The 27,313-nt window shown below is 53.4% G+C and overlaps 1 protein-coding gene across 2 annotated transcripts in view; it reads left to right on the top strand.

The window, feature by feature from the left end:
- The window catches only part of LOC144944469 (myosin phosphatase Rho-interacting protein-like), a 160,250-nt gene that overhangs the window by 85,912 nt on the left and 47,025 nt on the right, over positions 1-27,313 (top strand). For both annotated transcript variants that reach the window (XM_078872634.1, XM_078872635.1), the window contains exons 4-5: positions 5,875-6,026; positions 26,296-26,380. In XM_078872634.1, coding sequence (XP_078728760.1) covers positions 5,875-6,026; positions 26,296-26,380 — 237 coding nt within the window. The remainder of the gene's footprint in view (positions 1-5,874; positions 6,027-26,295; positions 26,381-27,313) is intronic.

Here is a 27,313-nt window from a genome sequence, read left to right as displayed (position 1 = left end):
AGGGCCACAAGTCATCCCAACAAAACCCGGCAAGTCGCGGCACCTCACACGTTCGGTCCACAAACACGGCACATTCGGGTCGCCGCTTCGCGGTGGGGGGTTCGCGGCTGGGTGCCGGGGGTTCAATTCGGCGAGGGGGGTCCGTACGCGGCCCGCAAGCAGTCGAGTGGTCCGAATTGGCCCACAGGATCGTGGCTGCGTCAGCCGGGTCGTCCGTGGTAACGGGGTTCATTGACGGGGTTGAGGTCTGGGTGCTTGTTGACACGGGTGCGTCGGCCACCATCATCTCGGACCTTATTTATAACATTCTTCCCGTCCAAAGTAGACCCCTTCTGCCAGTAGACGTGCCATTTTATGCGGCGAATGGGGGATCCCTGGGGATCATCGGCCAGATTCGGGCGACTATTTGCATTGGGGACATTAAATTAGCGGGCCCTATTTTTGTATCATCATCGCTGGCCGTTCCCTGTTTGCTAGGTACGGACTTTTTGTCAAAAATGCCCATCAAAATTCTTATTGATCAGGCCTGCATAGAGCTTCCGTCAGGTCGGCGGGTTGCCTTCTTGTCGAGCCCTATCAAAGTGCGCACGGTTTGTGCGACGGTGCAGGCGCTGGCGACTCACACTGTACGGGTACCCCCGGGATCACAAATGTTAGTACCCCTTCGGTTCAGGAAGCCACTCGAGGTGGGTGCGGAGGCACAGGGGGTGCTGTTGGGGCCGTCAAACAGAGCCAGTAAGGGCCTCGACTTAGCGGTTGCTCAAACCGTGGGACAGTGAGCCGTTCGTAATGGTCCTGAATACGGGGTCGCGGCCGGCCGTAATTGCGCAGGGAACGGTGCTGGCTCACGCCGCGCCGCTGCCCGTTGAGGAACGGCTCGTGGCTCAAGCAGATTTTACTGTCGAGTCGCATCCTCAAAGTGATGAGGGGACTGAGTGGTTGGACTCGCTGTGTGCGGGTTCTGCTAACTTGTCCGGGGTGCAATTGGGAGCATTGAGGGGTTTGCTCATCGAGTTTGCTGACGTGTTCAGCAAACATAAGTACGATATCGGCTGCACTGACCTGTTGCGCCACCACATAGCTACAGGGGACGCGGCCCCTATTCGTCAGAATCTCTTCCGGCTCAGCCCGGCCGAGAAGGAACATGTGCAATCGGCGGTTAATGATATGTTGGCGGCCGATATCATTTCGCCCTCTTCTAGTCCGTGGGGTGCTCCTATTGTCCTAGTAAAGAAACAGGACGGGTCCTTGCGGTTTTGTGTCGATTTCCGCCGCTTAAACAAAATCTCGATGGCGGATGCGTATCCGCTCCCCAGGATGGATGAGTCGCTGGATGCCTTGGCGGGAGCGCAGTTTTTTTCCACACTCGATCTGCTTTCTGGATTTTGGCAATTGCCACTCGATAACGAGTCTAAACCTAAAACTGCTTTCCGGACACCTGGGGGCCTTTTTGAATTCAACCGTTTGCCCATGGGCTTACATTCCGCTCCCGCCACGTTCCAGAGACTCATGGAATTGGTTTTGTCGGGCCTTCAATGGGATACCTGTTTGATTTATCTTGACGATATTATCGTCTTTAGTCGGACTTTCGAGGAGCACCTCCAGCGACTGAGAGCGGTGTTCCTCAGGATGCGTTCCGCTAAGCTTAAATTTAAACCGGCTAAATGTTTTCTGCTTCGGGAATCGGTCAGGTATTTGGGCCATATCGTGAGTCGTTCAGGGATCTCGACGGACCCTGCTAAGACGCATTGCGTCAGCTCATGGCCAACGCCAACCTCGGTCACGGAGGTTCGTAGTTTCATTGGTTTTGCCTCCTATTACCGTCGTTTTGTCAAGCAATTTGCCACCATAGCCAAGCCCCTGCACGCTTTGACGGCTAAGGGTGTGAGGTTTCACTGGGGGGCAGAGGAGGAGGATGCGTTCTGCTCCCTCCGTGACGCTTTGGTGCAGGCTCCCCCCTTGTGTTACCCCGATTTCACACAACCGTTTTTGCTTGACACGGACGCCAGCAATACGGGTATCGGGGGGGTGCTCTCACAGTTGGTCGGGGGGGTTGAACGGGTGGTCGCCTACGGTAGTAGGGTTCTTTCCCCCGCAGAACAACGCTATTGCGTAACTCGTCGTGAATTGTTAGCCATTGTGTTTTTTTACACAGCAATTCAGGCCGTATCTTTACGGCCGTCATTTTACGGTCCGCACGGACCATGCGGCTCTACAATACGCTATGCGCGTGGCGCAGCCATCGGGCCAATTGTCCCGATGGTTGGAGCTCCTTCAAGACTACCAATTCACGACGATTTACCGCAAGGGGTTGCGGCACTCAAACGCGGACGCCTTGTCGCGGTTGCCGCCGTGCACGGACTGCACATGTTTGTTGGGATCAGCGCGGTGCAAACCCCCGGTCGCCGGCACCCCGGGAGTTGCGCTCGCCGCCACTGACACCCCGGGAGAGGACGCCCCCACGGGGAGGGATTCGCTGTTGTCGTTGCCCCTCATTGAGTGGGGCCGCCTCCAGATGTCCGACAGCTCCCTACTTACGCTGCGTCGGAAAGTTGGCGCTCCCGAACAAGGGGAGGCGCGGGTCGGTTCCTGGGTGTGCAGACAGGGCCTGTTGATGAGGTGGGACAACATGTCCCGGCGTCACGTGCTCGTTGTGCCTGTTGCTATGCGGGGTAGGGTTGTTCTGGCAGCTCATGAACGGCTCATGCATCTGGGTTTTCACAAAACGCTCGCCCTAATCCAGCGAGACTATTATTGGCCGGGGATGGGTAACGACGTGGCGAATATTCTTAAGGGATGCGTAGGGTGCGCCAAAAGGAAACCGCCACCATTGGCAGCTAATCCACCGCTGCAATCCATTCAGGTTTCGCGTATAAACGAATTGGTAGCGTTGGACATCTTGGGGCCCTTTCCGGTTACACCAAGGGGAAATAGGTTCCTGCTGGTTGGCGTGGAATACTTCACCCGATGGCCTATGGCATGGCCGCTCGCCAACCAGTCGGCTGCGGCGGTGGCGGACGCCTTTGTCCAGGGTTATGTGTTGGACAAGGGCGCCCCCGAACGCTTGCTGACGGATCAAGGGAAGAATTTTTCGAGCGTTTTGTTGCGCGAGGTGTGCGACCTGTTGGGTACAAAGAAAGTGCGTACTTCCCCCTACCACCCGCAGACTGACGGGATGGTTGAGCGTCTGAACAGAACGATTACGTCTATGTTGTGCCAACAGGTCTGCGACGATCAGGTTGATTGGGACTTACAGGTGCCGGGGGTACTCGCGGCCTATCGAATGGCCCCTCATGCGGCGACAGGGTTTTCCCCATTTTTTCTTATGTATTGGCGGGAGGCCGATCCGGCCATGGACGTCCAACTGGGGATTTCCCAGCCACGTGCAAAATCTAAATTGGCAGACCACATCAAATTTAATATCGCCAAATTGACTGAAGCGCGGGAGGGGGCAAGGTTGAATTCGCGGTCGCGGCAAATTGCAAACGAGAAATTGCATGAGCGGAGGGTGCATACGCATGATTGGAAACCAGGCGATAAGGCCTGGCTGCATTGTCCACATGCACCGTTGGCTACGTCCCCCAAGTTGTTGAGACCTTGGAGGGGACCGGTGGAAATTGTGCGGGTTGCACGGCCCCAGAGTATACAGATTAAATGGGGGAAACGCCGTTGGTATGTGCACCCCTCCCGACTGAAGCCCTATGCGGCACCGTGTGACCCCGTTCTGTGCCGTGACGACCGGGCGTGTGATGTGACCGTCGACTCGGGGAGGGAGGTGTCGCAGGCTGATCCTCACGTGTCTCCACCTGACCCACCCCCAGGTGCCTCGGGCTTGACGGCTGCTGACCGTCGAGAGCCTGAACCCCGGGGCACGCACGAGTCCTCGATGCCTGGCCGATGTCTTCCTGAACCGCCGGCACCACCGGACGTTCAACCGCGTCTGGTGCCGTACGACGGACCGGCAAGGCGGACTCGGGCTAGGTCTCAACAATTTTCATGAGGACGGTTTTTTTGTGCTCTACACCGAGCTCGCCCGGTGTTCCCCTCTGCCGGGGTAATGTCCCGTTGTAGGGACGCTCGGAAGAAAAGGGGACACTGCACGAGTCGAAAGAAAAAAAAAAAATTTCCATTTATTTTTTTTTGTATACACATTGCTATTGTCACTCGCCGGTTTGTATATATTGTTCTATTGTCGCGGTGGCATTGGTTGAGGGTTGCGGATGGTGGTGTTCGCGTCGTGTTGTGTTGTTAGCTTAGTTGTTGTTCTTGTTGTTGTGTTGTGTTACGGGGCACACAGGGAGGGTTTGTATATTTTTGTAGCAGCCGGGGCGGCTGCGAGCTATGTGGTAGGGGGTGATGTAGTGGTGGTATTGACGTGCGCCGACTGTGACAGTGATGGATCACGGGGCGGCGCGGGGTGCGGGGTTGGGCACGCGTTGTGGGCGTGGTGTGGACGCGCGCGCCGGGAGTGACAGATGACGGGGCGGCGCGGCGTGAGTGGTGAGGCACGATGAGATGTGGGAAAAGAGGATCGTAGCCAGCGCCCGGCGATTGGTCGAATAAGTGGGTGCTCGCAGCGACGTCCGCAGGTGGGGTATAAAGGGGGACGCGCGAGAGCACTCGGGGAGAGTTACCCAGTTGAAGACCCGAAGACGGAGCTGAAGACTTAGTCGCTAAGTGGATGTTAGTCATCCGAGTAGCTCAGTGGCGTTAGTCGCCGAGTAGCTAAGTGGATGTTAGTCATCCGAGTAGCTCAGTGGCGTTAGTCGCCGAGTAGCTAAGTGGATGTTGGTCATCCGAGTAGCTCAGTGGGCGTTAGTCGCCAAGTAGCTAAGTGGGTGGTTGTCACCCGAGTACTAAGTGGATGTTGGTCATCCGAGTAGCCCAGTGGCGTTAGTCGCCGAGTAGCTAATCGGATGTTGGTCATCCGAGTAGCTCAGTGGGCGTTAGTCGCCAAGTAGCTAAGTGGGTGTTTGTCATCCGAGTAGCTCAGTGGGCGTTAGTCGCCAAGTAGCTAAGTGGGTGTTTGTCACCCGAGATACAAAGTAGGTGTTAGTCACCTGTAACCAAGTTTGATAAAATAAAGAGTGTGTTACCCGTGAAGTCGTCTCCCGCCGAGTTACTACATTACACGTGCATGCTTAGAGCACTTGCCCCAACAGCCTATGAAAGCTATACGGGAAGATCTTTGCCTGGAATACATTCAGGTCCAAGCATTGTTGCACGTGTGTTTTTCACGATCCCAGCCTCTCCTGATTAATGCTCTCCCCGTGCTAAACATTGCAATAAATAAGCAACCTGTAAAAATATACACATCGGACACTTAAATAAACACCTTACCTTCAACAAGAGGCGCACAGTGAGAACCTGCGTCTGAGAACGACGCTGCAATCATTGCACGTCAAAAAAACGACGTGCGGGCCCGCGTGGGTTCCTGGTGAATGATACACCGCGGCTTGGGCCTCCGGGGTCCCATGAAGTTGCGGCAAACTTGGAACATTGCCCGCGGGGTGTCCATCCCCCCCCTCGGTCATCTCAGCCTGCAATGAGTAACTCGACGCAGCAGACCTCACTTCCTGCACGGACGAAGGAGGCAGCGATGGTCGGAGACCGGTAACGGCGGCCGCCTCGATCCTGTGCGCACGTGCAAACCGGTGCTGGGCCTCCCCTAGGTCGACTCGGCATCAAATGAGTACCCGCTGCGGTGGGTCAACAACGCCACCGGGGAGACAAAGGCGGCCGGGCGTGGTGCTGGCCACCCACCCACCCTCGTGTGCCGTGTCGGCCTTCGTAGGTGCTGCTCGCTAACAGCGCTTGCCCCGACGTTCTGTTGAGGTTATACGGGGGATCTTTGTCTGTGTTGTGTGTTTCCAGCCCAGTACGCTGCCCCAGGGCACGCTGAACTTGGCCCAGTGCACGGAGGTCGCGGGTGCGGAGGAGCGGACGGGACGCAAGCACTCGCTGCGCATCGCCGCGCCCGACAGGGAGCTCTTCATCGGAGGGGAGAGCAGGGAGGATATCAGCGCGTGAGTACAAGGCAAAGATCCCCCGTGTAGCCTTAACATACTTTTGCGGCAAGTGGTGTTAGCGAGTAGCACCTATTCAGGCCGGTCCGGCACACGAGGGGTTGGGTGGCCAGCACCGCTCCTGGCTGTCTCTGTCCCCCTGGTGGCGATGTTTACACGTCGTACCCGGTACTCGTTTGAGGCTGAGTCAACCTAGGGGAGGCCCAGAACTGGTTCAGATAATCGTCACTGGTGTTAGCCAGGTTCATAGCGTAGCACGCTAACCGCTGCACCACCGCGTGTGTACTCAAACACACACACGCGCTTGTGCGGCCGTCTGAAACGCTCTTCCTTCCAATATTAGGAAGCCACTGGAGCTATGCACTTTTAAATCATCTAGATAGAAAACTGATTTTTTTAGAACTGCTACGCACGGTGCGAAAGAAGTTCAACATATATACATACCGGCTATTTGGGCAAGTGCTGTTAGCGAGCACCTGTTTTACACAATCTGCCAAGTAGTCGTGTTAAGGCTGAGTTGCCCGAGCGGAGGTGCAAGATGGGCTCAGGATATCAGTAGCCACCACTGTCAGCTGACAGACAAGCACCCGGCATGCAAAACCCACGTGGATAAATAAATCATCAAGTATGCTCGCTGAGTAATGTCATGAAAGTCAGTGTCTGCTCGAACTTTCAGATGGCAGTACATCACCCCACGTGCTTGGCAATGGCAGGCAGCAGGCATGGCAATGACGACACAATTTGTCATCATTGTCATGGGGCCCGTTGAGAGTGAATACCAATTTAGACCGACAACTCGCGTAACCATCTTGCCCCAGCCTACATCGTCGCACCCATGTCCCCTCAAGGTCCCTCAGGGCTGGGCATGCTGCAGATCTTCTCTGCAATCCCAGATCGAGAATTCGGTCTGTGGGTGGCCAAGTTTGTTCCCGCGTAGCCCCCAGGAACGCACTTCCACGACATATCAGGGATTTCACAGAGTCTGTGGACATTTAAAAAATGCGCCCTAAAACCTATTCATACACTTCCGCTTATTCAGCTTTTAGTTCATTTATTAAATGGATTATTTCACTTGTAATATATTTTTATGCTGAGTGCTGCTGCTGCTGTGTCCTGTACAGCACTTTGAGATCCTTGATGAGAAGCGCTATATACATGGAATTATTATTATTATAATAATAATTAGATGGTGGGCTCATTACCATACACCACTTGCTCGTAAACATTTTATGCTGAACTGATCTAGGGGAGGCCCAGATGTTGTTCATGGCCAGGAAGCAAGCCGAGGTCCGCGGGGATTGCAGCACGCCGTGGGAACTTGGCTTTTCAACGACGCATCGTTACTGACGATTCTCGTGCTGACGGCAGATACGCGCATCGAATCGCGAGTCCGAAAATGTATAATTTACGACTCGCACAGATGAACGTCGCGCTTCGGCTGACGGAGTGAAGAAAACGGGTCAAACGGGAGACAAATAAATGAGAGAAACGATGCGAACGCTACGGTGGTAAACGGGACGAAGCGGAGTCGATTCTTCAATCGAATCGCGGCTCCGAATGGTGACAATTCATCGAAACTCTGGGGACGGGGGCGGGCGGGTGGGTTGAGTGTTCAGCGTGGTGGATGGTGAATGAATCTGCCGGTCATCTCAGTCAGTCAGCCCATAGCACCACCTGGGTCTCCCGTGACCTGCCAGCAGCGAGCCTTCGACACTTCACGTGGCCTCAAAGTGCACCTGGCCTGGCACAGGCGCCGTGGTGACCACACCGTCACTTCGTGGTGGACGGCGGCGGCTGTAGTCGTTGTTTGACAGGCTTACACACAGACACATTCGCTACCACGGGCGCGCCCAGTCACATGTCACCCGGCAGTCATATATCCATTGCCTTGAGTGGTGCATTATTATTGCCCAACTGACAGAGGCCGTGGACTTTGAAAGTTCCGGGAAGACTTTTTTTTTACGGATTTTTTTCCAGGACGGGCCACCTTGAAAGGTGGACAACCCTTGGGGAAACCAAGACAGGCGGCATGCCTGGTCCTCGCGATGACGCGCGGGGCAGAGGCTGTACCGTGCTCTCCCATTCTCCCTCCTCGTCGGTGGTGGGGGAGGCGGCGGGGGGGGGGCTATTAAGGGATTAGAGCGCATTACCCCGAGGCGTGGCTTGGGGTGAAGTTAATTTATCCGATTTTTTAACGCACGTCAAGTTCCCGCGACAGTAACCGACGTCTCTGTAAAGTTTTTGGGTCGACAGAAAATACGGAAGCAGAAAATCCCCTGTTAATTGCTGATAATTCCGCTTGTTAAGTCCGTTGCAGGCCCCTGGCGAGCAGCGACTTTGTTTGTTTGTCTAAAAGGACCCGACAGCCATAATCACCGTAAGCGGTGGCTCTCGGAACGGCGAGGCACTTGGCAGGGGGAGATGATTCGGCTCTGCTGAAGAAAAAAAACCCAAACTCCGCTTAAGTTTTGTTTTTGTTGGGGTGAAGTGGCTGGGCCTAGCGGTGAAAGCGACAAGAAGGCGACCGTCGATAATGAAACAACATTTTTTTTTTAAAAGCGCATTGTTGCGTTAAGTTTTTAGTCCTTCTACCCCGCACCTCCGATTAGCACGGTCGGCTACTCACGGTGCAAAAGCAGTTCAGCATGCGTACGAACACAAACATTGTCGTCACCATCTCCTCCGAGCGTGACGTCTCGCTCACGCCACCTGCAGCTGGTTTGGCTGCGGGCGATGGTGGCATGCGGGGGTGGCGGGGGTGGCGGGGGTGGCGGGGGTGGCGGGGGTGGCGGGGGTGGCGCTGCCTAGCGGTCGTGACCCAGCGCGTCCCGCGATGTGCTGCACCGCCGCAGTGTCACCAGACCGTCGCGCTTCCCGCCACTTGGCCGGCAACGTTGCATGCAGGGCTGATGACGTTACATGCAGGGCAATGTTACATGCAGGGCTGGTGACGTTACATGCAGGGCAACGTTGCATGCAGGGCTGGTGACGTTACATGCAGGGCAATGTTGCATGCAGGGCTGGTGACGTTACATGCAGGGCAATGTTACATGCAGGGCTGGTGACGTTACATGCAGGGCAATGTTGCATGCAGGGCTGGTGACGTTACATGCAGGGCAATGTTACATGCAGGGCTGGGGACGTTACATGCAGGGCAATGTTACATGCAGGGCTGGGGACGAAGAGCCACGAACACAAAAGAACGGCGGGCACAACTTTGTGGTTCCTCGCGCCCCGCCACCGACGGAGAGACTGGCCCCCGTCACTCAGCTGCTTTTGGAGAAAGAAAAAAAAATGTTTTTACTTCCAACCATGGGAATGTGGAATGTTCCACTGTGGCATCGGGACCGCCAACGGAGATGGGCCTGCTTGTCTCAGCAAGGAGGAGACCCTTTGGGTTAAATACAAAAAAATTCATTTCGACGAGGAATGTGTTTTCAGTAAGAAAGCTGAACCAAGCCGAGCTTTAACGTAAATAATCCCGCGTGTTTTTTTTTGTTACCTCAGCCAGGCATGATCCTGGCCGTTGTTTCCGATGTCAGCCAATCCTATTGTCCACCGGTTTCCGTTTTCCACCGTGGCATCGCTCGTGGGAGGAATCGGCGGCAGTCGGCGGGAACCCGAATGTCACCGAGCGTCTCCCCCCCCGCGCTCACCCCGATTCGCCGACGCTGCGTGCGCCTCCCGTGCCCTCGATTGTCCGGCGGCACCTCGACCACGACAGCCACGTGACCTGCAGCAGCAGCAGCAGCAGGAAAGGCAAATGAGAAAAGAAGAGTGAGTGATGGAAGGTTAATGCCCCCCCCCACCCCCCGGGGTAGCCTCTGGTGTCACCGCTCCACCAGCGATGGTTTGCGCTCTCAGTTCGTGGCCGCACGCTCGCGCATCCGGTCAGGCGGGTTTGCTCCGCGCGTGAGCGAGGTGGGGCTCTGGGCAGACGCCGTCTTCTCCCTGTCTCTCTCTCTCTCGCTCCGCTCCGGTTATAGGGCCCGGTGCCGCCACACCCCGAGCGAGTTTTAAGCCTCGCGCGTCACACCGCTCCGCAGTTCCCACGGGTCGACCCAGCCGACTCCTCTGTCTCTGTGTGTCTCTCTCCCTCCGTGTGTATCTGTGCCGTGAAGTGTAACGCGACAGAAGCACTCGCTGCAATAGCAACAGCTTAACCGGAGAAATCGACGCAACAAAACTAAGGGGATAACACCTTTGACAGCTTTGGGGGTGGCGGTGGGGAAAACTTTCATCGTGAAGAACATTTATGGAGAGAAGTATCCGGATTTGCTAGCAAGTAAGTGTCGCAAATTGGCCTTGTTCCTCGGGGTGTTGCCGTGCCGTGCGTGCCGTGCCGTGTGCGGAGCGTGGCCGTGCCCGCCGCGAGCGAGCGAGCGAGTGGCGGCCGGCGACCCCGGGGTTTTTGTTTTGTTTGTTCGGGGATAACCGCATCGCGCTGAGCTTTTCACCTCCACTTGAGCGGGCTCTTCCGCGCCGCGCAGGCTCGTTCGTCTCCGCGCGGCCGTGGGCCCCGCCGCGTCGCCGCGTTCGCCGCGGCCGTCGCTCTGGGCGCGCGGCCGAGTCGCCGGTTCTCACGCGACTTTTGACCCGCCGCTCCGCGGTGCCGACGGGCATGAGCACGCGTTGGCTTTTCTGATTACTTTCAATGCATCTGGTGTATTTGTGGTGTATTCATCTGGTGTAGTTGTGGTCTGTTTGTGGTGTATTTGTTGTGTATTTGTAGTGTATACATCTGGTGTAGTTGTGGTCTCTGTGTGGTGTGTTTGTGGTCTGTTTGTGGTGTATACATCTGGTGTATTTGTGGTCTGTTTGTGGTGTATACATCAGGTGTATTTGTGAGGGATGGCAGTGACTTGAGCACCCCAACCATGGATTCATCATGGCTGATTATAATGATGACATTCGGCTTGCCTGCCAATCTGTCACTGAAACACACTGGGGTTACTGGTTTTTCAAGCGTGGTTTTATAACCTCTTTCTACCTATTCAGGCCATCTGTGCGTGGTCAGATCCAGGAGGCGATCACGCCTCGTGCAAACGCTCCCAATGCTGCTGCTGACCAAATGTAGTCGGTCTAGAAATTGCAGCATCGGTCGTTTGATTAACTACAGGCCGATGGAGGAGACCTCGGTAGTAGCAGAGCCGTTCCATGTGGCCGGGCCTCGCCGCAGCTTGCCCCCGTGCTGCTACTCCCCTGCGTTAGAGATGGGCTTGGCACGATTCAGAATTTCCTAAATGACCCGGGGATCAACCTCGGTTCTCGCGTGCAGTGAGTTCATGGTCAAATCTCGGCCACTAATGACTGCACGATAGGCTTATGACATGAAATTTTGATTTTATTTTACTCCATTCGGCTCATCCCAGCTCTGATGATAAATAAGTGGGGCTGCTAATTGGACGGGGAGGCTCTCACGAGAGCTTTTGTGAACGCCCCGTGATGCTGGCTGTAATCTCTAGCGAAACGTCGTCCTAAAGTTGTCGACAATTTCGCTTGGGCGTTTCGACATTCCTGCAGTTTGCTGAACAAAAAACAAGTTGGCACGTTTGTCCCGAATTCGATTTCATTTTGTCTGTCGGGTGGTGGAGGGTTATGTAAAAAAAAACTTACATTATGCCTACATGATAATCTTACCCAAAAGTAACAACAATTGTGAATTACAAGTGGCTGCATTGACATGCAATAACACCCCTTTGCGGAGTGCATGAAAGTTGTGGATAACGATGCTTCTTGACGGAATGTCATATCTGCGAGACTTCCAATTATCCCCACTTATTATTACGATTACTGATGTATTCCACCAGGTAAGGCCCACTGAGCAATTGGCTCGTCTTCAGAGGCGAGCTGGCCACAGCACCCTCAACTCGTTCTCTACAATGTCCATGTTTTTGCCTTCTGTTACTGCTGCTGCTGCTGTGCTCACGCAGCACCACGGATCTCCCGTGTAAGATAGCCAGGTAACTGGATAAACGGGACCATCATCCGTGTAACAAGTCAAAATAAACTTACACATCATACCTCATCGATGTGGCTTAGGTCATACGTGGGAAATTATAGCAGCAGCAGCAGCCAAATAATTTCAACGCAAGTTTCTAAAAGTGAAGGGGCAAAATGGAAAGAGCCGGAGGAAAAATCCACGCGGGCACCACAGAGAGAGGACACGCAGGCTCCAAATCTCCAACAGAGAGGCATCATCAGGGTCCGGCATGGAACCTAGCAGCTCCTGCGTGCCAGGCGAGGGAGATGACATTTTCTCGCCACCGTGGCACCCAAGCAGAAGTGACGTCATGCCAATTGGTGTATAATGTCGAGGAAAAAAAATATTTCTCTAAATATAAATTACTGTTCACATGCCTTAACACATAGGATGGTCAAAAGGGTGTTGAGATTGACATTAAAAGGACTGTATGCACCGGGAAGATGAAGCGTTCCGCATTCTTCAACGCGGCTTGAAGATCAGTGCCATCTATTACACGATTAGGGCGTGATTGCCAGGGCTCTCGGCGTAAGCCTCAAGTGATGTTTGTGCCACCTGTGTTGGGTGCATTGTCCAGATCGCGACTGGGCCCGCCCCTGGCTTCTGTCTGTGTCATTGTATAGAGAGCGGCGTTGTTCATTGCAAGGCCCGGGGGCCACTGGCGGCCCTGGTGGCCTTTAGTGCGGCCCCCGACAAGACACAAAAGTGAAAACAACCCCCCCCCCATCATCATCATCACCATCGTCGTCGTCATGGTGCTGCTGTCAAAAACCCCACGATGGTTTCAATGGTGCGGCGGTCCTCACGCTGACGACGTCTTATTGGCGAAACTGGCCCCCCTCTGAAAACGAGTGAAGAATGCTGGGGCAGGTTATAAATGTCGGCTATAGATCGCATTCAGTTTCGCGTTTGTACACGGGAATATATATTCACGCCAAAAATATTGACGTGTAAATCACGCAGACTTCGTTTGCAAATTAATTCGCCGAGCCAGAAAGCGGCACAGGGCGAGCGGTGACGCAGTGGTCGGCGCGCGGGGCTCACGGACCCAGCAAAGCTGAGTTTGATTCCCAACCATGGGGGAAGATGAGTGCTGAGTGATACCTGAACCAGTCGTGGTCCCCCACCGCTCTACCCTGACCCACCATGACTCACGTGGTGAAGTGCGGTGTCTCGACAACCTCCACCCCCCCTCCGTGACTGGCCCCGTGTGGAGAAGCTCCCCGCGCAGCAGCGAAGTGGCGTGTGTAGGAGGAGGGCTTGAAGTCGTTGTTATTGTTTGCTCACTCACTGCCCAAAGTAAAACTCGGGCACCTACTGGGGGCCTTGACTTCTGGTCTTCTTGCGCAACGTAATCCTATATTGCGCAACTTCGGCCCACGCTGTTGCTGCTGCTTAAGGAAATCAATGCGTCGGAATGGGCTGCATGGGTCACCACGTGGAAGCGTTCACGATAATCCTAGAACCTCTCCGAGCTGATGTCACGAATTGCACCATGCAAAGGCTGACAATGTCGAGCACTTTTGTCATTTGTCGACACGCACAATCCGAATAAAACACAATAGTGACTGATCCCACCTTTAGGTACGTTTAGAAAACAGCATTCCATTCGCCTGCGCATTGGAATGCGCATTCTACATATTTGAGATGATCCTCATGCGTGCGCGCACGCGTGGTCCAAACGCGGCCAGTGGGGAGCCGTAGCGTCGTCGTCGGCGCGCTGCGCTACTTTCCCACCAGACCTGAGGCTGAGTCCCAGCTACGGCTAACATCCGTGGCGAGCGATATCAGAACCCGGCCCTGCACCCGGGTTGTGTTGTGTAAACATCGCCATTTTGGCCCGCACTTGACAGGCCTTCATAGGTGCTCATGAACAGTGCTTGCACTTAGCAGTCTGCTGAAGGCTCTCTGTGTGGTCTTTGTCTCTGCGGGACATCTGTGAACAACAAGCTTCATAGCTCATTGGATTTCTCCAGGATAAATAAAGATGATGATTCTGCTGTTTGTATTTGTTTGTAAGCGACAAATACATGCTGGAAAATTGCACCACAACTAACAACACATTCTGAGAGGTGTCTAGTTTCAGTTTTACTCAAGAAGCCTCAAACCTAAATGTTCATTTCCTTTTCTGAATTAGGTATTACAGTCTTATGCATACCTGCATAACGTTGGTGATGGGGGTCATTTGACCAGATTTTTCACTCAGCTGGTTAAGTATGTGGGAGAGAGGCAGAACACTTATAGAAATCACTCCTTACAATAGAATCGAACTTAGGTCACCGGGCTCATAATGCGGAGCGTTAGCCACTGCGTCACCATCCACCCATTTATCTCCCCATGAAGACTTTGTGTTTATCGCCAGGCTAGAGCATATGCCGACCACGAGTCTGTGTTGCAATGGAGCCTCGGGGGTTTACAATCAGCTCGGCAAATCAGCCAAACTCCAATATGTTAGCAAAACCGACGCAGAAAACAACATCACGTTGACATTGCAGCTCAAATCCTGGCCCGAGGCCAACTCAGCCCATCATCCCGCTGAGTTCAGTGACGATCGGTGTTACTTTGTTAGGACACCAGCAGTGGGTTTACTGTGGATAGACTTGCCCCTTCCAGAGAAATGTGACATTTCTGTCCGTGGCTCTGGGCGACCAACAACAAAAGTGAGCGACACCAGGCCTCGCTTAGTTAAGGAGGCAGAAAGCGTGACTTTGTACGGGACTAGAGGGACGCTGTAAACGAGTGAAAGAACTAAATCTAGTTTGTATCATTAGCTATCGGCTAAGTCTCTGCATGGAGATTGCTTGATGGCAGCTCTCCAGGTGTGTGAGCCCAGATGACGTCAACTCCGTTTACGTTCTATCACCAATGCACCTATGCCTGCTAAGTGTCATCTCCGACTGAAGGACTTGACAACCCACGTGTGTGTACGAACGTGTGTACACGTGTGTACGTTGAACTTTTTTTGCACCCTACGTAGCTGACCGCGCTCATCGGAGGTGGATATTGCGTGTCCAGTGTCGACTGGCCTGCTTGTGTGCATACCTTGTGCTGTGTACATATGCAGGGTGGGCCAAAAGTCAGGACACATAGAGTTGTTATTATTTATGTTAACAGATCACTTGAAATTAGTTTAGGACTGTTTAAAGTAAGATTACAGTGACTTCTTTAGCATTCATAAAAAAATAATTTAACTTGTTCGTCTTTCAGTGAACTTTCCTTCAAATTTGCTATCTGATCAAGTAAGAAGACAAATCGATATGAATCACGATAACAGATCAAATGTTAACAATAACGAATCAACAATTAACATTTTTAATGCCAGCGTTAAATTAAATATCCCAAATGTGTCCTGACTTTTGGGCCACTGTGTACATGCAGAGCCCTCTTGTCAACGCACTGCTGGATAAGGGCCTTCTGCAGGTCGTCGGGGTTACTTCACCACCCTGGGCAGTGCCGGGTCGGTGAAAACGGGAAGCGTTCATGTGGGAACATGGAAGTACAGCTCAACAATGCATCTTGCTGGTGCACGGGCCTGGGGCTGCCCACAACCACCGTAGCCTATAGCACCTGCTGTGCTTGGCGGTTGTCCGTCCAAGTGCTATTCAGGCTGACACCTGCTTAGCGTCCGCGATGCGACAAGATCGGACGCAGGCATTGTGTGTGCTTAGATGATCGTCGTGTAAGTGACGGCAGGCAGCCATGATCGATATTTTAAAACATCTTCGGCCCCCGCCGCCCGCCAATCTTTCTTGAGGGTGATTTTGTAGCTCCTAGAGCGCACGCTGTTCAAATAATATTGACTGTAGTGTTCATGTGCTCTTTGGTTCGGGTGGGCAGAGCGGTGTTACGGTGGTTGGCGCACTGTGCTATGGACCTGGTGACCTGAGTTTGATTCCTGCCCACGGTTGTTAATTTCCTGCAAAGAGTGACTCACGTCCCTTTGTGTGTCGATTCAAAACCACCAGAGCTCGCTTAATCGGTAACTTTCCCGTTGCTTGCGTGTTATCCGCGTGCGGTTGTTTGTTTCGTGCCCTGAACTCTGAAACTATAAAACTAAACTATTTTTATTTTACCAGGTAAGGCTCACTGGGCAATACAGCTCTTTGTCAGAAGCGACCTGGCCACAAGTGACAGCTCAACGAAGTGGCTTATCGCGTGGACATTTATAGCAGCAGCCAGATACTCTGAACGCGTGTTTATAGATGTGGAGGTAAAAACTGGAGGACCCAGACAAAAATCCACGCGGCCACGGGGAGAGAGACACGCACATTCCAAATATACAGCAGGCATCAGGGTTGGGATCGAACCCACGACCTCCTGCATACCAGGCGAGGGAGTTAACATCTCGCGACCACGGCGCCCCAGAAGCGAGGGTCTCACTCTGCAGCACAACACATCAGGGGCAACGCTCATCTCCGTCCCTGGTCCAGAGCCAATGGCGGAAACTCTCACCGTTCCTTTGAAAGGGACATCTTTAAGTTCTTTCGGTAAAGATGAAGGTGCAGCCCTGTAGTTAATTTCCCACGGCACAGCTAGAGGGTGTTTTGGCCTACTTCCACACTGGCCAGACGTTTTGGCTGAGGTGGGAGAGTAACCACACTTTACCCCACCGCTCGCGACCTGCCGTTGGACTAACTGCGGTGTTGCCCACTCCTATTGCCGGGTAGACGGAGGCGGACGGGGATTTAATCATCTTGCACCGATGTTTCAGCTGGCGTGCCGGAGATCAAATCGAATTGGCGACCACGAGATTACACCATGGTAGCGTCCCGAGTTCTATAGGACGACTAACTCAGGCTTCCAAGAAGACCCGCTCTGGATTGCTGCTTTCCCGGCACGCGGACTACGCTGTCCACACCGCTGCCCATTTGTCGGCCGCCGCCCACGGTGGGCTATAAAATCGCCGCCCTTCGGCACGGGGATCCTAAAAGTAACGGCGCCGTGCATTTTTAAGTGCAATTTGATTGGAGCGTGGGGCGTGGACGTGGTGAACATTCTCGTTGGTGAGCACACAAATTGGGGGGGGGGGGGGGGGGGGACCGTTTCCCCGTTGGCTCGAGCGACTGAGTAGAATATGCAGAAGACGCGACGGACGTGGACGGAGCGGGGAGAGGCGACGGCGAGCCGTGAAGCTTGACCGGGGCCCAGCCCAAGTTGTGGTCAGCAATGTCTAAAAACTCGGTTCGCATAGAGGGCCAAAAATAAGGTCAGAATTGTATTTCCCCGCATTACGGTAGAGATGCGTTTCCTTCCCGCATAATTTTTGTTGGTGTACATACACAGGGTGGCCCAAAAAGTCGACATATGGTTATTTTAACATTTCCCAAAAGGTTATTGAATTTATTTGAACAAATCTTCAAACTGACTCCTGCTAACATCAATGCGTGCACGAGTTCTCTTTTGAAATGAATTTAGGACTTTTTAAAAGGTTACAGTTTGTAATCTTTGAATATTCATCAATTATGTTTAGTCTCAATTCATGTGGGGTTCTTGGTCGAGTTTTGTAAATGTCATCTGAAAAGAAATGAGAACATTTTATATTAATAATATGATCATCGATAAAATATTAACCTAAAGAATAAAAAATATATATTTACATGCCACTGTTAAAATAAATTAAATATCCGTGTGTGTCCTGAATTTTGGGCCACCGTGTAAATGGACAGGCACACCACATACAGTGTGACCTCACATTCAAACGTTGCCTCCCAGAGATGGCCTGGTGGCTCAGAGGTCGGTGTGTGCCGTGCTTCCAACGCTGAAAACCTGGATTTGAATTCAGGCAAGGCGCTTGTGATTAAACCGAACTGTCAAGTGTAGCAGGTTTATAGTGTCGACTCATCACCAATAACCCAACCTAATCTTATTACATTTCGGTTTCGTAATTTAATTTGCCAAAAAATTCCTCTGAGAATTTAAAATACGAGTTTTATTTCCATGCGACAAACGTTTCTCTGCAGAAGAGCATGTGGGCAAGTGTTGTACCCTTGTGGGTGGATCAGAGGCTGCTTGCAGGGATCTCAGAAGTAGCTCTGTAGTATCCGCTTCCGCAGGCCGTTCCTGAACACGAAGGTTTGCGCTGCTCGGCGAGATCGCAAACAGACGGTGCCGCGGCGTAACATCGGGAGCACAACTGGGATAAACCGGCGAAAAATATAGAAATAAGTAAACAAATGCGTTCAAAACATTGCCTTGCTTGTCCCAAGAAGGCTGGAACGGTTCCACGCGTCCGTCGGCGGCGTGTGCCCACTCGGTGCCCAGAGACCCGGCCCCCTCAATGAGGGTTGTGCCCCCTCAATGAGGGTTGTGCCCCCTTAGTGAGGGGTTGTGCCCCCTCAATGAGGGTTGTACCCCATCAATGAGGGTTGTGCCCCCTCAATGAGGGTTGTGCCCCCTCAATGAGGGTTGTGCCCCCTCAATGAGGGGTTGTGCCCCCTCAGTGAGGGGTTGTGCCCCCTCAATGAGGGGTTGTGCCCCCTCAGTGAGGGGTTGTGCCCCCTTAATGAGGGGTTGTGCCACCACACTGGCTTCCTCCCGACTCCCAGTTGAGGCAACGATGCCCAGAGGCGGCATCCCAGCCGCGTTTGCGCTCGCGTGTCCCCAGGTAGAGTGGTGGCAGAGTGGTTAGCGCACTACGCTACGAACCCGGCCACCTAGATTCGATTCTCAGCCGCGGCCGACATCGGTGGCGAGTTACAGAGTGATAGCCGGACCGGTCCTGGGCCTCCCCTAGGTCGACTCGGCCTTAAATGAGTATCTGATGTGGTGTGTAAACATCAGCCACGGGGGTGACGAAGGCTGCCGGAACGTGGTGTGACGACGACACCACCACGATCACCTCGCCATGCGCTGCACCGGCCTTCGTAGTTGCTCGCTTAACAGCGCTTAGCGCCCCACCCCCCGACAGTTCGGTGTTGGTCGCACAAGTTGAATCTCTTGCCTTTGTTGTTCCCGGCCCGTGCGCCGTGCGGCTCTGCCGTGGGGCACGTTCGCTGCGCTCAACAGAGCCCAAGCGGCTCGGGGCCTTCGCGGGGCAGAGCCCCTGGCAAGCCGCAGGGAGCTGTAGCCACCCGTCGATCCAAGCAGGCGGGCGTCCCAACAATTGACTCCTGTCGTGTTTTTGTTTATATGTATGTATCTATGTATGTCTGTATATATATGTATGTCTGTATATATGTCTGCATGTCTGTCTGTCGAACTTCTTTTGCACCATTCAGCAGCCAACCGTGCTAATCGGAGGTGCAGGGGAAGGGCAACAAACTAACAGACAACCTTTTTTTTTTAAAGAAATCTAGCTTTTCAATCTAGATTTATAAGTGCATCGCTCCCGTGGCTTCCTAATATCGGAGGGAATTGAGTTCGGGATGGCTGCAGAAGCAGTACATCTGAGAGCGCCACGTGATGCGGTGACCGTCGTCTTTGCTCAATGGCAGCAGCCAAAAGCCGCTGCTGCTGCTGCTGCGAGGATGACCGGAGATCGCGTGACGCTTTATGTCCCTGGACGAGATCAGCGAGGTATTCGGGTTCATTTGTACTGATTGTTGTTGTAACCGTCTTAGCCACCCCTAGTTGACATCTTGGAAAATTAGCTTTATAGCTCATCAGATTCCTCCAGTATAACAAAAAATATTCTGATTTTGAAAAAATGTCTGAATTGTCAGCATTCATGGTGGCGATGAGATTCAAGGCTTGTTTTTTTGTGTCATTTGTCTCTGTGTGAATTATCGTGAATGGTGAAATTCACACAATTGGGATGATGATGATGGTGGTGGTCGAGATGATGATGATGATGCTGCGTGAGGGAATGTTGGGGAACGTGTTCAGTGGATGGTGGTTGAGGCTCGTGATGGCCTGCTCCTATGAATTGATGCGTTGGACGTGGTGGCGGTGCTGATGAGGAAACGGGACCAACTTAACGTCTCCCCCCGCCACCTCCCCACCCAGTGAGCGAGGTGAAGGTTAAAGTGAATGTTTGGACTTGTGTCCGTACAGTACCGCCAACTGGGGGGTTGTTGTTGGACTTTGCCCCTGCGTGGAGAGCCCACCCTGGCGCTCATTAAAAATGACCCCAAAACAGAGGTGACAACAACAACAACCACAAACATTAACGAGGTGTTTAAAACGTAGCAGGCTATCGCGACCAGTATTATTAATAATGAAGGTTTTTGGGGTAGATCGCGTTATTTATAAATGTGTCGCAACCCTCCATGATTAAGAAGGTGCTTTGCGAATACAATACTGTACTCGTTAAAAAATAATTTTATAAATGTACAGCTCTTTGCCAATCCATCCTGTCGGTTGTTCGACCGCGCTGGTCAGTGCGGGTCGTGAAGGGGGGGGGGGGAGTGGGGGATGGGGGTGGGCACAGGTCCAGCTCAGATATTATTCTCCGCTCTTTTGTTAAATCTTCTTCCAGCGCACGGCGAGTGGCGTCAGCTCGACGTGAGACTTCAGTGTGTGAGCCGCGTGGTAATAGCTGGGGGAGTAGCGCGACTAACGCCGCCCAGTCCCCCGTGATGCGCACTCGTTGGCGACGTCCTCCGTCGTGTGGCCGGGCGGCTGCAGGCCCTGCACCGTGCGCCAACTTCAGTGCCCCACTCGTGGGAGAGGCGAGCGCAGCGGCAGCGGTGGTGGCGGCGGTGGCGAGCGAGCGAGCGGTCGCCCTTCTAAAGCGGTCGGTGGAGCCACCGGCACCGCCAGAGTGAACTTGACAGGACGAGGGGGAGCAGCAGCGGCGAGGCCCTCTACGAGGCTGCGGTGGTCAGGGATCTCGACACAACTCCCCGGCGCTCCCCAGTTGACCCCCGGTTCGTCCAATTGTCTCGCGCGGCGGTCCCAGGTTGGTTTCCGGGATCTCACACGAATTCGTGGAGGGTCGAGCAGCTGGTCTTGGTCTCACGAGAGGTCCTATGCTTGCTCAGATTTTTCCCAGTTGGCTTGATGTCGCGGCCTCCCACAAAATGGATTTGACAATACGTTTTGTTGAATGTATTGTAAAGACTCATCGAATGGGGATCCTAAATATTTTTCATTTTTGAGGAAGTAAACCGTTTTTTTTGGGTTCACACAATGTGTGGTGACATAGAAGTAAGTACATGCACAGAATTGGATTATGGGACAAATCGCAATTATTCTGGGATATCGCACAAAGCTGCGAGCAGCCCCATAAAGGTCAAGTATGGGAAAAGCTCCGCATTCAATCGCAACGTTCAGTGGCTGTGGATTTTTATGAAGTTACTATTCACGTTTCTCAACGATTGGTGATCGTCACTAATGCGTAGCACTCTGGCGTAGCACAAGACTTTCAAATCGGAAGGCCTTAGATTTAAATGTTGCTCAGAGTCCATCGTTCACCCAGCTCGATAACTTGAGCACCACTTTACGGGAAGTCAACAATCATTAGCATTTATCTTGACTGACCCTGCCATAAATACGTGGAGTTTACACCACTGACTGAAGGCCACTAAAGCCCTCGTGCTCATGTAAGCAGGGAGTTACGCTGACTTTAAAAAATAATTGTAAACCTGAGGGTCGATTGAGAACTCTGCAGCACAGCTTGACGTCTGCTCTCTTCTCCTGGAGCCCACTGAGCATGAAACACGCTGCTGGTCGCTAACGAGCAACACGCACACACACACATTGCTGTGTAAGTCCGTTCCCTTCCGACCGCCGATTCGTCCGTCCGTCCATCCATCCATTAATTCGTGCGTTGGACTGTCGGTCATTCGGTCCTTTGGGCTGTTGATCTATTGGTCTATTGGTCTTTCCGTCAGTCAGTCCGTTCCTCCGTCCATCGGTCCGTCCATCCGTCTGTATCTGTTTTTCTTTCCATCTGTCGGTCCCGTCCACCAGCTCGTACTCGGCTGATGAGAGCCGGCTATTGTTTTTTTTTCGTGAGCTCGGAGATCAGAAATGCGGGGTTTCCTGCACGACGGTGGGATTCTTGCGGGCGGTGGGATTTTTGCATGCGGGGAGCGCTTGGTCGCTGGGGGTGTTTTGGCGTGACTCTGCGCGCTCTCGCTACCCCTTCTGCGGGCGAGACGCACAATGGCTGTGGCTGCTGGCGGCGAAGGGGTCCAATTACCGCGCCCTTCTCACGTTTCTCCTCCGACGCTGGCGCGCACTGCACGCACTTTAATTGACGTCAAATGGAAGGTTACGTTTTCGTCCGAATACCTCAAATCGCGTGCGGTAACATTCGACCTGCGCATCCCTCCACATCCAACGAGAGAAACCTAAACCTTTTTCTACACACCGTGTCATCAACATCATGATTTATCCACGGATGATGGATGTATGTCGGTATGTTGAACTTCTTTTGCACCGTACATGACGAAGGCCTCTCCTCGCTGCCACCTCTAATTATTCTAATTATTATTAATTGCTCCATCTCTGCGGTGGACGTCCTCTTGGGCGAGTTTCTTCGTGTGGCTGCCCCCTCTGCTCTTAGTCTTGACCACCGGCCATCATTCCTTCTAGCAACCTATCACAGGATTATTAGAAGCACCAAATATTGTTCCACCAATATCGTTATCTTGTTTGTTCGCGTAAAACAATTCACCACCAATTCAGTGCTTTGGGAGAAGTCTTCTTGTTCCTGTCGTGTCCTGCCACCACATTCCGGCATTGGGCACGTGGTGATGATGATTTGGCCAGCAGTGAATAGACCATGGCTGATGATGCCCGGCTCCACTAGGCGCCGAAGGACCAACAGATGCTCCACGCGTTGTGTCTCACCGCAGTGACACGAGTCGGTGTCGTTAGAGTGGCCGCACCTTCTCCGAAAGTTGACTCTCGATCCGCCGACCGCCCTCGGAAGGCGATTTAAACTCACCCAGGCGGTTCGGATTCCATTTGAAGAATCGCTTCTTTCTCGGGAGACATTTTTAACCATCTCATTCATATCATATATTATTTACCCTGTGTTGTTTGCATAGCTCTGTTCACTCCGTAAGCCTAAATGTAACATTAGCACATAATTTGCATATACTTTGCATAAACCATAAACAGTTGATTCTGACAGTCACAATTCAAAGCATGTATCATGGTCAAAAATAATCGATTTTAATCGATGAATCGACACATCATTACATGCATAATTGCCAGCGTCTGCTGAATTTCACCGAGTCCTCCGTGCTTGCAGTTATTACTTACGGTATTTCATCATCGTTTCAGCAGTATTTGTAGCTGAAAAGCCAGCAATGCACTGCTTCAGGAAATGCCGGCGGTTGTTTCTTTGCGTTTGCCCACTGGCTGTGGGCTTTTTATCAATTCTTTTGCGACCCGTTTGAAACTTGTGACAAGGCAGCTCGGCGGGGCGCGGTGGCGGCAGCGATCATGGCCACTGAACCTCGGTGCCCGTGACTGACCCACGGGCGACGTTTGCCCGCAGCATTCGCGCGGCTTGTGAGACGCGCGACGCTCCGCGTGCCACCCTCTTGGTTATCGCTTGGGAGAGCTCCGCCATACAATTGTCTCCACCCGCTGCGGAAGGTGACTGTGGATAACCCTGACCGGGCCGTGGAGTGTCAAACCGTTGTGACCCTCGCAAAGTTCAGCGGAAGCATTGAGGTCAACCTCATGCGACTTTTCCCGAGGCTTCCACTTCGGCTGTGGGACATGGACATTGGACAGATTCGTTGCTATGAAACGCACATCGCGGACTCTTGGCAGTTTTTGTCCGTTCGTAAAAGTTCTTCGTCCGGCCTGGCTTGGACATCGCTGCCGGCGCCGCCACATCTGAACGAGGTGCGGACGGTCTGTTGTGCCGTCTGGCCGAGGCATCGCCGCTCGGTAACATCCTGCCTCTCCCTGCTCCAGCGTGCACGTGGTGCCCGCGAGGCGAGCGCGTGGCGAGGATCTTGGTTTTCGTGTCTCTGTTGGTGGCGACAACGTGGATACTTGCGGCATGGCGTAGATGGTGAGGTGTCGGGCTCAAGACTGAGCGCTGCCCAGGGTAAATGGTTTATGGTTGTCATTGTCATCATCACCTTCCCAATTCTTGTCATGGTCATCTTCACCATAATCATCACCATGATGGTCATCACCATGATGATCATCACCATGGTCATCATCATTGTTATCATGGTCGATGAAACACGTACCACCTGATGAGGCTGCATCATTTGGTGGGAAGTCATTGGTAGTTGTGGTATGTGGACTTGTCCTTGCCATAGGAACATGGAAATTTCAGTCCTGGTTCAGCACCTCCCCCCCCCTCCCTAGTGGAGGGAAGCACTGCACAATGCTTGTTTGAGCAAAGGTGGGGCTCAACTTATTTGAATGAGACAATAAAACAAATTCCAGCAACTACAGCTCTTAGACGTTGACATCATTAAGCAGTAAGACGAATGCGATCTGTCACGAGCGTTATGACACGCATCCTGTAAGTAATACTGAATATCCCCTATGATACTATCGAGCGCTCGCGTATAATTAAGACATTAATACTTTAATAACTTATTTGCTCCTTTTGCCAAGTCCAGCAAAAAAGTGCCTCCAAACATAGACGCTTCCATTGAAGAAAACTAAAATAACCCAAGACATCGTCGTTTAGATATTTGACATTTCAACAGATATGCCGGCGTCGTTCCCAGCCATTGTGAACTTTTTGTTGTTGATAGGCGGTGGACCTCGCACCGCAACCCAACGCAGTGGATCGAGTTTCCCTCCAACTGGAGGCCGCCTTCTGCATTATTAATCTCCTGTTTGGCTGCGGGCCTTGGGGAGGCTTTTAAACAAAATCCTTCTTGAACAATTACCCCATTCTCTTTCTATGACTGTCTTCGTAATAATCACCGCGCCACACCGTTCCAATTTTCTTCTCGCTTGCCATCGTCTGCTTCGTCTTCGTCTTCTGTGTGGTGTGGAGTTTATCAGCAACGTTCGTACGTTCACGTGGAGGTGGCGAGTGTGCCAGTGGATAGCTTCGGGAGTAGCCACAATGCGAATATCTGAAACGCTGCCTGGCGATCGATGGAAGAGGGCAGTGGATCTACTGTGTGGTCCATGGTTTGAGATGTAGACTCGCATGGAGATTCAGTCTCATATAGAGAGACCCATAGACTTACACACACAGCTGGGCAATATCTGAAATGCTGGCGTAAGTATGTATGTTGAACTTCTTTCACACTGTACGTAGAAAACCGTGCAAATAGGAGGTGTGGGGGAGGACAACAAACTAAACACAAAAAGCAGTTCTCACGAAATGAGGTTTCAACGAAGTTGATTTAAACGTGCACGGCTCCAGTGGCTTCCAAATATCGGAAGGAAGAGCATTCCAGACGGCCACAGAAGCGCGTCTGAAAGCGCCGTGCGATGCGGTGACCACCGCCTTTGTTCGACGGCGAGCCAACAGCAGCTCCTGCTGCTGCGAGTGGCCCGTGGCGTCGGCAATGAGCCGGTCCCCATCGCCTGGCGAGGGGAGCCGGTCCCGGGTTTGCTCGCGTTGCCCCCAGCCCCACCCCCAGCCCCTCCCTGCACGCCCTGCGGGGTCAGTGGCTGGGGGCGGTGACCCCCGAGCGCTCAGTCCCCCGCGGGCTGTGGGGCACCCCCCCCCCCCCCCCCGAGTGCTTCGTCACCGGCACCGTCCGCCGTCGTGGCGGCGCCCCAGCCTGCCCTGGACGAGCCTCTTGGTGAAGAGGTTTTATTTCATTTGACTTTGAAGGGTTTCGGTGGTGGGGGAGGGAGGGGGGAGAGAAGCTGCCGGCGCGCGTGGCCGCGTCCCCTGCCGCCTTCTCGCCGAGAGGTGTGATAGCGCAGTACGAGACTCTCATCATCATCGTCGTCATCTGGGTTTGCGTGGCATCTGTACAATACGGTACGATGTGGAAGTGTCTTAACCGTACCTCCTCCAGGTGCTGTGCGGACAAGGTGAGTGTCTGTGTGGGTGTAGATGGTCTGACTGTGAGTCTGTGGGTGAGTGAATGGGTCCGTGGGTCTCCGTGCTGGCACGGGGCCGCCTCGCTCTGCGTAGAGGATCGACGATGTGGCCGTGTCCGCTCGCTGCCCCTCTCACTGTCTCTCACTGCCCTTCTCTGTCCCTCCCTGCCCCCTCTCCCTGCCCCCTCTCTCCCTGCCCCCTCTCTCCCTGCCCCCTCTCTCCCTGCCCCCTCTCGCTGCCCCCTCTCGCTGCCCCCTCTCTCGCTGCCCCCTCTCTCGCTGCCCCTCTCTCGCTGCCCCCTCTCGCTGCCCCCTCTCCCTGCCCCTCTCTCCCTGCCCCCTCTCCCTGCCCCCTCTCCCTGCCCCCTCTCCCTGCCCCCTCTCGCTGCCCCTTTCACGCCGCAGGTGGCACGCGAGGCTGGTGGCGCTCGCGCGCGGGAGCCGCACGAACCACGTCAAGAAGCGCAGGGCGGAGGTGCAGCTTGAGCAGGTACGTGTTGTCTCTGCCTGTGTGTGTGTAGGGTGTGTTGTCTCTGCCTGTGTGTGTGTAGGGTGTGTCTCTGTGTGTGTAGGGTGTGTGTGTAGGGTGTGTCTCTGTGTGTGTAGGGTGTGTGTGTAGGGTGTGTCTCTGTGTGTGTAGGGTGTGTGTGTAGGGTGTGTCTCTGTGTGTGTAGGGTGTGTGTGTAGGGTGTGTTGTCTCTGCCTGTGTGTGTGTAGGGTGTGTCTCTGTGTGTGTAGGGTGTGTGTGTAGGGTGTGTTGTCTCTGCCTGTGTGTGTGTAGGGTGTGTCTCTGTGTGTGTAGGGTGTGTGTGTAGGGTGTGTTGTCTCTGCCTGTGTGTGTGTAGGGTGTGTCTCTGTGTGTGTAGGGTGTGTGTGTAGGGTGTGTCTCTGTGTGTGTAGGGTGTGTGTGTAGGGTGTGTCTCTGTGTGTGTAGGGTGTGTGTGTAGGGTGTGTCTCTGTGTGTGTAGGGTGTGTGTGTAGGGTGTGTTGTCTCTGCCTGTGTGTGTGTAGGGTGTGTCTCTGTGTGTGTAGGGTGTGTGTGTAGGGTGTGTTGTCTCTGCCTGTGTGTGTGTAGGGTGTGTCTCTGTGTGTGTAGGGTGTGTGTGTAGGGTGTGTTGTCTCTGCCTGTGTGTGTGTAGGGTGTGTCTCTGTGTGTGTAGGGTGTGTGTGTAGGGTGTGTCTCTGTGTGTGTAGGGTGTGTGTGTAGGGTGTGTCTCTGTGTGTGTAGGGTGTGTGTGTAGGGTGTGTCTCTGTGTGTGTAGGGTGTGTGTGTAGGGTGTGTCTCTGTGTGTGTAGGGTGTGTGTGTAGGGTGTGTTGTCTCTGCCTGTGTGTGTGTAGGGTGTGTCTCTGTGTGTGTAGGGTGTGTGTGTAGGGTGTGTTGTCTCTGCCTGTGTGTGTGTAGGGTGTGTCTCTGTGTGTGTA

Source organism: Lampetra fluviatilis, chromosome 35 (genome assembly GCF_964198595.1).
Source record: "Lampetra fluviatilis chromosome 35, kcLamFluv1.1, whole genome shotgun sequence".
NCBI lineage: Eukaryota > Metazoa > Chordata > Hyperoartia > Petromyzontiformes > Petromyzontidae > Lampetra > Lampetra fluviatilis.
This window is presented reverse-complemented; position numbering and strand designations above follow the sequence as displayed.